At 42.7% G+C, this 13,318-nt stretch overlaps 1 protein-coding gene across 1 annotated transcript in view; it reads right to left on the bottom strand.

Annotated features, from left to right (window-relative positions):
- Positions 1 to 12,368, bottom strand: part of znrf1 (zinc and ring finger 1) — a 241,068-nt gene extending 228,700 nt beyond the window's left edge. The window contains exons 1-2 of the mRNA XM_067997756.1: positions 11,659 to 12,368; positions 11,398 to 11,610 (exon numbers count right to left, since the gene is read on the bottom strand). Of these exons, the coding sequence (XP_067853857.1) occupies positions 11,398 to 11,610; positions 11,659 to 11,917 (472 nt within the window). The 5' untranslated portion in view covers positions 11,918 to 12,368. The remainder of the gene's footprint in view (positions 1 to 11,397; positions 11,611 to 11,658) is intronic.
- Between the last annotated feature and the right edge of the window lie 950 nt (positions 12,369 to 13,318).

The raw sequence follows: 13,318 nt of genomic DNA, 5'->3' as shown, positions 1-13,318 counted from the left end.
AACAACGCACAGTAAAAGCACTGCAAAATCTGGTACCCCTAAACATTCAAAGTAAGTCTCAGAGTGCTACTAATCACCTATAAGTACATTATCATGGCACTTCAATTTGGAATATTGAGCTGCAGGTTCATTTTTCTTGGTTTCCAATCTTGGTTCCACAGAACCTTCTATCTCAGCTGCATACATTACATTGTAATCTTGTTCAAATAGATGTCCTCAACATGTAATGATGCACGTTTTAGGATGCTTTTAAACAGTACAGTATAGGCTTTTTGTTTCAAAAGCCTAGAGGTAACTGCCAAACTGAAGCAACTTTTCTTACAGAACCCAATGCAGGAAAAATATTTTTTTTTTTAAAAACTAGAACGCTGGTAATGAAAACACAAGGCAAAATCAAAATGAACAAAGTCTTCTAGCTTCATAAAGAAATTATAGCAGGCAATGCAAATGAAAGGTTTCAGCATCATCATGAGCGAGCCGCAAAACCAGGAACCAACCTTTAATGGGTTAACAATTTGTTTACAGAATCAGTCGGAACCCAATTTAATTTCTCTCTCTCTCTCTCTCTCTCTCTCTTCTCTCTCTCTCTCTCTCTCTCTCTGAAAGGTGTGGAGATGCCGGTGATGGACTGGGGTGGACAAATGTAAGGAATCTTACAACACCAGGTTATAGTCCAACAAATTTATTTTAAAATCACAAGCTTTCGGAGATTATCCCCTTCGTCAGGTGAATGAGTGAAAGGTTCTCAAATCGCATATCTTATATTAGGCTGGGACACCATCACACCAATCAAAAGGTGTCGTTGGTGTTCAGACAGATTAGCCACGGAGAACAGTACGTCCCAGTACGCTGAATATACATTGTGTCAAATTACACAGACAGAGAGAAAGAGACCCAAAAGGCAGAGAGAGAGAGAATATTAAAAACAGATAACTTTTTTTTCCCCCTTGCTGGTGGGGTTACGTGTAGCATGACATGAACCCAAGATCCCGATTGAGGCCGTCCTCATGGGTGCGGAACTTGGCTATCAATTTCTGCTCGACGATTTTGCGTTGTCGTGTGTCTCGAAGGCCGCCTTGGAGAACGCTTACCCGAAGATCGGTGGCTGAATGTCCTTGACTGCTAAAGTGTTCCCCGACTGGGAGGGAACCCTCCTGTCTGGCGATTGTTGCGCGGTGTCCGTTCATCCGTTGTCGCAGTGTCTGCATGGTCTCGCCAATGTACCATGCACCGGGGCATCCTTTCCTGCAACGTATGAGGTAGACAACGTTGGCCAAGTCACAGGAGTATGAACCATGTACCTGGTGGGTGATGTCCTCTCGTGTGACATCATCGACACGGATACCACCATCACACAAGAGGACACCACCCACCAGGTACATGGTACATACTCCTGTGACTTGGCCAACGTTGTCTACCTCATACGTTGCAGGAAAGGATGCCCCGGAGCATGGTACATTGGCGAGACCATGCAGACACTGCGACAACGGATGAACGGACACCGCGCAACAATCGCCAGACAGGAGGGTTCCCTCCCAGTCGGGGAACACTTTAGCAGTCAAGGACATTCAGCCACCGATCTTCGGGTAAGCGTTCTCCAAGGTGGCCTTCGAGACACACGACAACGCAAAATCGTCGAGCAGAAATTGATAGCCAAGTTCCGCACCCATGAGGATGGCCTCAACCGGGATCTTGGGTTCATGTCACGCGACACGTAACCCCACCAGCAAGGGGAAAAAAAAGTTATCTGTTTTTAATATTCTCTCTCTCTCTCTCTCTCTCTCTCTGTGCCATTTGGGTCTCTTTCTGTCTGTGTAATTTGACACAATGTATATTCAGCGTACTGGGACGTACTGTTCTCCGTGGCTAATCTGTCTGAACACCAACGACACCTTTTGATTGGTGTGATGGTGTCCCAGCCTAATATAAGATATGCGATTTGAGAACCTTTCACTCATTCACCTGACGAAGGGGATAATCTCCGAAAGCTTGTGATTTTAAAATAAATTTGTTGGACTATAACCTGGTGTTGTAAGATTCCTTACATTTCTCTGAAAGGTAACAAATGACCCACCAAAGTGAAGATTCAGAGCACCATGCTGTGCTAGAAAGTAGCAGAATAGGGGATTCTTGGCCTTCAATGGGGGTCACCGTTGACCAGGAACTTAACTGGACCAGCCACATAAATACTGTGGCTACAAGAGCAGGTCAGAGGCTGGGTATTCTGCGGCGAGTGACTCACCTCCTGACTCCCCAAAGCCTTTCCACCATCTACAAGGCACAAGTCAGGAGTGTGATGGAATACTCTCCACTTGCCTGGATGAGTGCAGCTCCAACAACACTCAAGAAGCTCAACACCATCCAGGACAAAGCAGCCCGCTTGATTAGCACCCCATCCACCACCCTAAACATTCACTCCCTCCACCACCAGCGCACTGTGGCTGCAGTGTGTTCCATCCACAGGATGCACTGCAGCAACTCGCCATGGCTTCTTTGACAGCACCTCCCAAACCCGCGACCTCTACCACCTAGAAGGACAAGGGCACCAGGCACATGGGAACAACACCACCTGCACGTTCCCCTCCAAGTCACATACCATCCCGACTTGGAAATATATCGCCGTTCCTTCATCGTCACTGGGTCAAAATCCTGAAACTCCCTTCCTAACAACACTGTGGAAGAACCATCACCACATGGACTACAGCAGTTCAAGAAGGCAGCTCATCACCACCTTCTCAACGGCAATTGAGGATGGGCAATAAATGCTGGCCTCGCCAGCAACGCCCACATCCCACGAACAAATAAAAAAGAAAAAAAATCTCACATGCTGAATTCGAACTCTCAATGTCCCCAAAAGTGAGGAATTATTTTATACATACATACATACACATACATACACACACACACACACACCAACACTATATGTGCAGCGATTAGACCACAGTTAGCCCTTGCTGGATTCTATCGCACATGAATTTCACGCAACATCCTGTAATTGATATTTACCAGCAACTGGAAGAAAAGTGCTGACACCAAATCTAGAAAGCATGCAACAGAATTAAATGATAAATGGGAATGATCGCAATAGTGATTTCATCTCAGAGCTCATGACAATGCTTTGCTTTCATGATTTATTTCACCTGTAACCCTTAATGAGATTACTGGCCTATAATCACTTCCGGGTACTTGTTCCCTTTTGAAAAAACAGGAAAGAAAATCCCTAAGAACCAATTCACAACAATCTTCCATGCTTTTGAGTAGTTGGCCAATCACTGGGAACATGACTGTGCCTACCCACCATGTAATCTGAGGGGATAGGAAGAAAAAGAGGTCATCTTCCACCCTCCGTAAACTTCAGCTCATTCAAAACTCTGCTGCCCACATCATAACTTGCACCTGTCCCGTTCACCCATCACCCTTGTGCTCGCTGACCTACATTGGCTCCCGGTGCAGCAACACCTCGAATTTAAAATTCTCAGCCCTTGCCCCTCCACATCTCTGTAACCTCCTCCAGCCCTATAACCCTCTGAGAACTCTGCATTCCTCCAATTCTGGCCTCTAGTCCATTCCCGATTTCCGTTGCCCCACTAGTGACGGCCGTGCTTTCAGCTGTCTAGGCCCTAAGCTCTGGAATTCCCTCCCTAAACCTCTTTGCCTCTCTACCTCCCTCTCCTCCTTTCAGAGGCTCCTTAAAACCTACCTCTTTGACCAAGCTTTTGGTCACCTGTCCTAATATGTGGCTCGACATTAAATTTTGTCTGATAACACTCCTGTGAAGCACCTTGGGACATTTTACTATATTAAAGGCACTATATAAATGTAAGCTGTTGTTATTGTTGATGCCAAAAAAAGACTATTAACATAAGACACACATGAAAGTCAAACTTCTTGTTTGTCACAGTCCAACACCGTATGCGTTAGTGAGGCAACATTTAAAACTCAGTAGTTTGTCTGATATCCCATCACTGCATATTTCAGATGTAGGGGAGGCAGTGAACAGAATAAGGAAAGATGTCCAAACCAAACTCAATACACTGTCAATGACACCTCCCCACCTCCTCCCCAACGCAAACCTCATTTTGTAATTAGAACCTCTTAATTAGTAACAGCGTCTCATCTAGCAACCGTAGTACTTAATACTGCTCAATACATTAGGAAGCTGCAAATAACCTTTCATTATCCAACTAACCTTTCAAAACCAAAAACAGAGTTCTTTTAATGCTAGCAATTAAAATAATGATAGCAAAGGGCTTGGGGACCATTCATTATTTGCTATATGGTCAAGCTAAAAAAAAATTAAATGGTAAATTAATTTATAAATGTAAATGTTCTGATCTCAACTCGGTCAGTGGTTGGAAACTCGAACTGGCTTTAGTGTTCCCGGCTCATGGAATGGATAGAATTGAGAAAGAGAAAAGGAAAAATCAGCAACGTTCCCACTCATGTGGTGATGCCTGCTAAAAAACTGAAAGGGCACCCATCAAAATCAGGAAACAGTTGGCTGCCACGTACTCCCTTTCAGCGGGTCCACTAACATTTCAGGGGACAGATTTTGCCAGCGGTTCTCCCGCCAATCTGCCGTAAGCTGCGGAAGGCCCGGAAAAAGTGGAAACACCGTTGGGCATAGACTAGAGAGTGGCAGACGCTGTATCCCGGCATGAGTCACTGCCCTCAGGGAAGAGAGGGATAATAAAGAAAACAGGGGGAAAAATTAAAAATCTGTTGTCTTATATGCTCCATGTAATCACTGCTCTTGTTATCCAAACACCGAGACAAGTTATATCAATATACACAACCATGGTTACTGTACATATGTTAGAATAGCAAATATGGTAGGAAACTTGGTTTAAAGCATTCATATGCACAGCAAAGATTTGAAGTTTTGTTATTCTGCAGTTTCTAATTTACAGTTTATTCAGGTGAGAGGACTGAGATTAATTTCCCACACTTCAGTCAGGCCCCAGGAGGACTTCAGTCAATGCCCCATAATTTGGAATGCACTGCCTTAAAGGGTGGTGGAAGCAGATTCAATAGTAACTTTCAAAAGGGAATCAGATAAATACTTAAGGGAAAAAAAAATTACAGGGCTATGGGGAAAGAACAGGGGAATGGGACTAATTGGATAGTTCTTTCAAAGAGTCAACACAGGCACGATGGGCCGAATGGCCTCCTCCTGTGCTGTGCCTACTATGATAATCAGTGCACTTTAATACTGTGACTTGTTTCGATGCGAGCCTAAATTTCTATTTGCATGACGCATTGGTACTGCCAATATAACAACTTTTTTTTAAAAATCAGGTCAGGAAGGAACTAAAGATGGGAGTTGGTGCATTACCAGCAAAGTGTCATGCTGACTTAATTTAGTGTAAACTTCAGGAAATAAGGAAAAAAAAATCAAAGCTGGAAGTTGAAAACTATGACTGAGACAAGTTATTGAAACATAAGGTTATTGCAACTGTACCGACCGAGAATTTCTAATTTTAATCCCCATTAAAGAGATTTTAAAATGGCAAGCAAATCTTCCAGGGACAAGTGCAAATGCCTTTACATAATGACAGGGATTTAAAACACAAATAGTGTAATCTGAAATTCTTTTTAAAATTACATAGTAACTAAAAATGAATATTTGGTAACGCGTCTGTTACAATCAAAACTCACCAACAAGCTTTTGAATGCCATCACAGTGTTACATAAAAAGAGACGGTAACTTGCAATGAGGGCTGAAAAATATCACCATATTAATGAGGCTGACTATCTCGTTAGCTACCATTTAGGAAAAACGTAATCCTATTTCACTGCTCATGACATGTTCTCTATTAACGTCACACATGAAAAAACATCTTTTGTGTCAGTAACAAAAATACAGTACAAAACCTGTGTCCAGAATCACAAAAACAAAAGCATGTAATTCTAAATTCAGATCGATAGCCATTCTACCAACGGCAGCAACAAATCCAGTGTTCAACAAAAAACAGTTGGAAGGATCAAGTGCGTATAGATTTAAGAGAAAAGGGTGTCAGACCCCAAAGAAGTTCAGGTTCCGCCATCTGTGCGGTTATAAATTTACATTCTTCACCAGTTGCTCAGCACCGTTCCATATGGTAAGAAATTCAGCACCACTCCCCAAGGCTTGTTCTACCATTTCAAACATTTTAAGCTATAAAAACTCTTAAAAGTTTCTTTCTGTACTCCTTTTCATTGTATTCCATGCTCAACATTATAACTTCCATCATTTGTTAGTCACGTAATGGTCACGTGTAACCATTATTGGTCTGACCACAGTGCAATGATGGTGGGTTGCTTTTACAGTGAGCTGCTCATTTTCCATGACAAAATATCGAGCTTCACTGCATCATGACGTGCCTTATTAAGTACAACTATTAACAGTTTGATGCACGACCAAAAGTATCGAGGTCACTCCAGGTTCAATAAACTTTCTTCAACTTGAAATTGCTGCAATCTTGAACTAATTCACGGTGCAATTAGAAGACACTCTATAGTCGTTTTATTAAGGTTATGGTCTGAAACTGATCACGCATTTGCTTCACAAAACAGTTCTAATCTTCAGACTGACCATTTCCTGTAATTGAGGGGTATTACCAAGAAGTTTGGAAACATAAATGAAAAGTCAAGACCTATAGTCCAAAGTTGAAAAAAGTATCGGAGAGGACAAAGTAAATCAGAAAGTTGTAATTAAGAACTCATATATATCACCTTTAAAATAGAAAAAGCAGCTCACGGCAGTTTACAGAGGCATAAGGGGACAAAATTACACTAAACTTAGCTTTTACAAGCCAAAAGATCGTAGAGGGAATGAAAATGAGAGGCAGGTAACAAATTCTACAGTTTTGAGATCCTGCAAAGGAACTGGTTCAAGTAGGAGACCGTGCAATGATTACAACACTTGGAGGGGGAAGAATGTGTAGGATGGTATATTTGCAGCTGAAGGACAAAAGAGGAAAGTTCAGATGAACATTACATAGTTTTTTTTATTCGTTCATGGGATGTGGGCGTCGCTGGCGAGGCCGGCATTTATTGCCCATCCCTAATTGCCCTCAAGAAGGTGGTGGTGAGCCACCTTCTTGAACCGCTGCATAGTAGTGTTGATGAAAGAGTGAGAGCATGCAAAAGGATAAGAGAGAGAGGGCATGTGCACAAGAGGAGAGAGACAGCACACAAAAGAAAAGGACTGCAGATGAGAGGGAGATTACCCATCAGATATCAAACTTTTTCCTGTATCCTGTCCAGGATTAAGAAAGATGCAGGAATAGCCTTCCTAGATATATCTCTGCTCAGGTTTGGCAGAGTTAAATTATTGCGGGGGGAAAAGAATGGGTTGGAAACTGATCTTCATGGCCGCAGCTTTAGTAAGAGACGTGCAAGTTCCATTTGAGGTCATAGGAGATAGTGAGTCCATGCATATCAATAGATGAAGGTGACGTAAAAGTAGAGTCATTAATGCCAAGAGGTGGTAGCTGTTGCATCAACTTACAAAGACTGTAAACTTCTATTTTTTTCAATAAAAGTTCAGTCAGTATGCAGAGATTAACTGTTGTATGGCTAAAGCCTCAGTTTGGCCCAAGACACATTTTCCACTATTCCTTATGATCCAAACAATGCATGATACATTACTCAGACTATCATATATCAGCTGGTACCAATTTATTTTTTATATTATGCTCACTAATTTGGCAAGTCAATAAGGACAGTTATTTTTTTCATTAAAATGGAGCTTCACTATAGACAAATCCTACTTTTTAACTCAAGTTACATGTGTAATTATTATTCTGAAGAGTTTCCATGTAGCTTTGTTCTTTCCTGGGTTTTATCAGTGTCTTTCTTTAATTGTCCTGTCAATATCATCTCCAATAATTTACAGCTCTAAAATCCTCCAACCAAATTAAAAACAGGACTCGATAATTCTCAACTTTTTTGGTAAAAATACAAAATATTTGGCACATCCACTATTCCATTATGATTGCAGGAATGTTACTGTTGTTGTATTAAAGCAACATTACTTACCACATTTCTCCCACTTATTAGCACCGATCTGTCTCCAAATGAAGAACACTTAGCTCACAAGGTTCGAGAACCAGAAGAGGTAAACTTTTGTCATAATAACCCCAACAAACAGAGCAGAAAGTTCATCTTTCATTAAGTGTCATTCTCCCTTAAATGGTTCAGTGTCAGGCACCTTGAACTAATCATCACATTTGACACTGAACCTTATACCACTGAGGTTGATAAGTAGACTGCAACTATTAACTCCTTTGAAGCTGCATAATCTGGATAGCAAATCAATTGACAGCACACCATCCTTCACGACTACACAAATTCTATTTTTCTCTGCCTTATTTGTGTAACTTTATCCCTTTTTCAGTACCCCCATGCAACGTCATATTCTTTGATTGAGGGGGCAAACCTCGGCCTGCTCCAAGGCCATTGCAACACTGCAAACGGCCAAGAGATATGCATCAGTAGCTTGTTGATTCAACATTTCAGTTTAGCCTCCCTCTGAATGAGGAAGCAGCTAATGTTCACCTACCTCTAGAGCCCAGCAGGAGCAATAGCTGACCATGTGACACCACAACGGTATAAACCTGTGCCCCATCTTTCCATGTGCACCAATACAGTGGGCTCTATATTAATCACTGGCTGTTTGCTCACAACAAGTAGATCTCAACCCTGAAGGCTAAACACAAGTTTGCCTGCTTGACAAGTGGCTCCAGTGGATGACCAAATTATGCAAAACTGTCACTAGTTTTACTTGTTAACATACAATTCAATTCAAAAAAAATGCTGCTTTATATTAAGGCAATAAGCCAAAAACAAAATGCTGTCCTCACTTTTTCAGGATTCTTTCCCTGTTAATGTCAATAACACTGCCAAAAAAAAATCAAAGTATTGTCTAGCAATTACTCTAGAATGTGATCACTTCTCAATTTCCTTCCCACAGGGCAAAATTATGAAACGCTGCATTGATCCAAAGACCTCTGAAAAGCTGTCTAATCGTTTTTCCAACATCAAAGCCAAAAGTTTCTCCAGCTTACTGCTGGAATAAATAAAGTCATCCTTTTTGGCTACCTCCAGCACCTTTGTGTCTCTAGTCTCGACTCCATCAGCCTCCCTACATTCCATCTCAGGCTTAGTCAGGAGGTGTAGAACCATGGCTTACTGTTTGACCCGAGCACAGCTTCCTCCCCCACATTCACTCTTACCAAAACTGTTTTCTCCCACCTCTAACATTGCTCAGCTCTGTCCCTAATTCTCCTCCACTGCCAGCAAAACCCTAGTCCATGCTTTCATCATCTCCAGGCTTTATTTTACTAACACTCTCCTAGTTGGCCTCCACAAGTTGCCACTCATCCAATACCCAGCACACATCCTCATTACCACAAAGTCCTGCACTGATATCACTCCATGCTTTTCAAGTTTCACTGGCATCCTGTGCTCCAGGAAGTTAACTTCATTTCACTTTCAAATATCTTGATGGCCTTCCTCAACCTGCCTTAGTAATCACCACCGTCCATCCTCAGCTCCTCAAACTTTAGGTACTCTTCATTCCCCACTTCGTCGCTGGTGGCCATTCAGCCACTCTGGATCGTCCTACCTACATCTCTCCACCTTGCCACCAACAACCCTCCTTTCAAAACCCTTTTTGATCATGCCTTCAGCCTACCCATGTTAACCATCGCTGGTTTCTTTTTATTACCTCCTACTCAGTAGCTACTGTTTTTCCTACTTAATATAAAGCTCTAACACATCTTCATGTACATGAGGAGTGCTATTGAAATACAAGTTGCTGTTATATGTGAAATATTGGAAGTCAATCTGTGACAAATATGTTGAAATACAGTCCCAATTATGCAGGACGTCATACTGCAGCATCACATGATACACAAGCGATGTTTACATAACAGAATGTATTGTCCTCATGGTCAAACAGAATTATCATTTTACTGGTGAGTGAAAGGTTTATTCTCCAGCCTACTTGTTGGAACACAACAATGGAGCCATTGAACATGAATGGAAAAAAGGCTTTTCCTTATGTACAGATGTGTGATATTTTCAGTGTTAATCGAATAGACTTTTGGAGTATTTGAAACTGCAGTGGACCATCATTCCATCGGATATCCACTCTTAGAAAGGTACTTGAGATTTTTTTTCGGTGGACCTCTAGACACTACCCATGACACTGGACATTCCCAGATTCTGGTTCTGGTTCTATGAGTGGCAAAAACCCAGGGTCAAAGAGGTCAGCAGTGTAAGCACACTAATGCCTTGCTCCTACATCTCTACTCAAAAAAAATTAAGTTACTGCTAAATACTGATGGGATGAGGGACAGAAGTAGCTATTGTTACTTCCTACCTGTATGCAACCAATTTATTCTAATTTAATTATACGGTACTGTGCTTTTAATGAGCAATAAAAAATTAAATTGGAAATGGAAAATGGCTTTACTGTGGGGACCTGGAAAAAAAGAGGAAAATCAAAAATTCCTACAGTGGTCCAAAGTTTAAGAGAATTGGCTATTTTAAACTGTGTGAACTTGTTCTTATTTAATGGTAATAATGAGTGTAACAATAGTATTATCAATAATACAGTAATTAAGGGTAACATTGATAGCCCTGTTAATAATGGTGGCAATCAGTTAGCACTATAGCTATTAGTGATGTACTGTAATGTTACCCAATGAGGAACTAGCACTGGGACAGCCATGTTGAACCAAATGCCTCCTTCTGAACTGAAATTTCTATGATTCTATAAATTAGTGCTATTATAACAATTACTAATAGTAATGTTATTACTATTATTGTAACTAATAATTCATAAAAACAAATGCAAACTGCATCTTACAATATTTATGGCATTTATAATAACTGGTACTAATATACTTTGTATTAATATACTAACTGGTACTAACATCAATTACTAATGAATTAACTGACAAAAAAAATTGTTTGTTATTGTCAGTGATGATTAATAACATTACGATAGTGATATTAATTGATGCTAACAGACTTTTAGTTATCAACTGGTACTAGTAATCATTACTCAGTTCCAAAAGCATTTTTCCATTTATGCAACGCAATTACCAAGGGCAATTTCTAATGATATTAACTGATGGCAATCACGCTGGAATGGCTAAATTAACAACAGATACCAGCAATTAATTAGCGTTATTAACTGTCGGTGAAACATGATTATTATTGTAATCGGTGCCGATAAAATATTTATCAATTGCACTAATCCTTATTAATTGATGCAAACAATTAGCCATAACTAATTGCATCAGCTTTATTAGCATATTAATGAGCAAGTAAGACTACTACTAATGACATTGCTGCCAGTAGTCGTGTTGAAGGTTAATGCTGGGAGCAGGCAGGTTTACTCACCGCTGTGTGCGCTGAACCACCGTGGCGCTAAATGGAGCGGCAGGGAGTCGGACAGCGACGCCGCCCGCGATCCCAGGTACAGCTGCAGCTCCCTGGTGCCCGTCCCTCCTCCGCCTCCTCCCGTCTCCTGGTAACCGTTGCCAGCGGAGTCGGGCCCACCGCCACCGCCGGGACCATCACTACCTCCACCACCGGTCCCGCTGCCTTGCTCTGCTCCATCGCCTGCCCTGCTGCCGCCGCCGCCGCCGCCACCGACACCACCACCGCCGCCTCCTCCTCCTGCCCGCCCTCCTCCTCCTCCTCCTCCGTACAGCCCGAAGGGATGCGCCGGCTCCATGCCGGCCACGCTGCTGACCGAGCGAGTCCTCAGCCCCATGGGGTTGACGCCGGTCCGGTAGTGGGTGTAATGCCCGGCGTGGACGGCGCTGTCGTCCGTCGAGACGCCGGGGAAAGCGGTCCTCGAACGGGTTGCCGTGCTCTGCTTTCCTCCCATCTCCAAAGGCTTCACCGCCAGCAGCATAAACACAGGGGGGCGGGTGGTGGTGGTGGTGGGGGAGGAGAGGAGAGGAGCGGCCGTGGGAACCGAGGCCGCGGGCTTCAATCAAAAATTAATCGACCAACAGCAACTCCGCTGGGAGGCGGCTCGGGGAGCGGGTGGCGGCTCCGGGCCGGGAGCGGGTGATGAGGCTGTTGTCGTCGTCGTCGTCGTCGCCGCCGGACTTTTAATGAAGCGTCCCTGCTCCAGCCATGTCACTCGGTGCCGTTACTATCAGTCTGAGGGGGGTGGGGGGGGGAGGAGCGGCTTCGATCTCTAACCCAGTCGGTCTCTTGCCCCTTTCCTCTCGGCCATCCCTCGCCGTCAGTCCGCTGCCCGGAGCCCAATGTGCGCTCCTTCCCTCCCGTTAGCGGCTCCAACCCCAGGTGCGCACAAAGCGCATGAGCAGCAGCTGCAAACAAAGCGAGAGCCCAGAGCGCTGCCTTTTTTCTCTCTCTTAATTTTTTTTTTAAAAAAAAGCAGGAAGTATCATACAGGAAGCAACATTTTTTTCAGTTGTTTTCTTTAAGCATTTCCCTCTTTTTTTATATATATATATATATATATATATTGCAGTTCAGTTGCAGGTATTTCCCAAGGTTGATGTGCTCCAGTTAAATGAGTCTCTGAAGCCAAGTTTTATTTAGGTGGCAGTGTCTCTCTCTCTCTTTAAATTGTTAATGATGTCATCCTCGAAATGTCAAGGGATCTAGGTAGACAATAATATATTGTGTAAATTCTGTATCACAGACCAGTACTCCTTATACAAATTGTTACATACCGCTCAAAAAGACCTTTTTCATTTTGTTCTATCCAAGTTAAAACTAACAAAAACACGCAAATATCGTTATTTCAAGAAATGGAATTACATTTGTGACAATCTGTTTACTATGCAAAGCACTTTGTCTTGTATATATTTCAAATACATCAACCCCAGCAATTTTTTTTCTCATGTCCATTGCAGTTCACCTCTGGTTTCATGGGGAATGCCTGGCAGAATATTTTGATATTGTACCAATCATTCAGGCTGTATGATGCCACAGCACAGAGCAACTGCACAGCACGGTGAGACTGATTCTATTGGGCTTTGAGTGCATCAAGTCTCCAGTGGGTACAGTGAGCGATGGTGAAGGATGGCTCCTTCTAGACTGTACTCAATCAATTCAACAAATGAGGTAGAATGCAAACTGTTTCTTGAGCTAGGAGCAGGGTCGGATAAATGCACGGCCTGTGGGGTCTGTGCCTAGGGGCCCTGTGCAAATATGGGGTCTCCAGTAAAAATAATTTGGTGTTTTAATGGATCGGGGATGGGTTGCCCAGAGGTGGGAGGAGGAAGATTGCAGAGTTGCCAACTCTGGACATATTCCTGGATGTTTGATCAGGTGG

Source organism: Heptranchias perlo, chromosome 16, assembly GCF_035084215.1.
Source record: "Heptranchias perlo isolate sHepPer1 chromosome 16, sHepPer1.hap1, whole genome shotgun sequence".
Classification (NCBI taxonomy): Eukaryota; Metazoa; Chordata; class Chondrichthyes; order Hexanchiformes; family Hexanchidae; genus Heptranchias; species Heptranchias perlo.
This window is presented reverse-complemented; position numbering and strand designations above follow the sequence as displayed.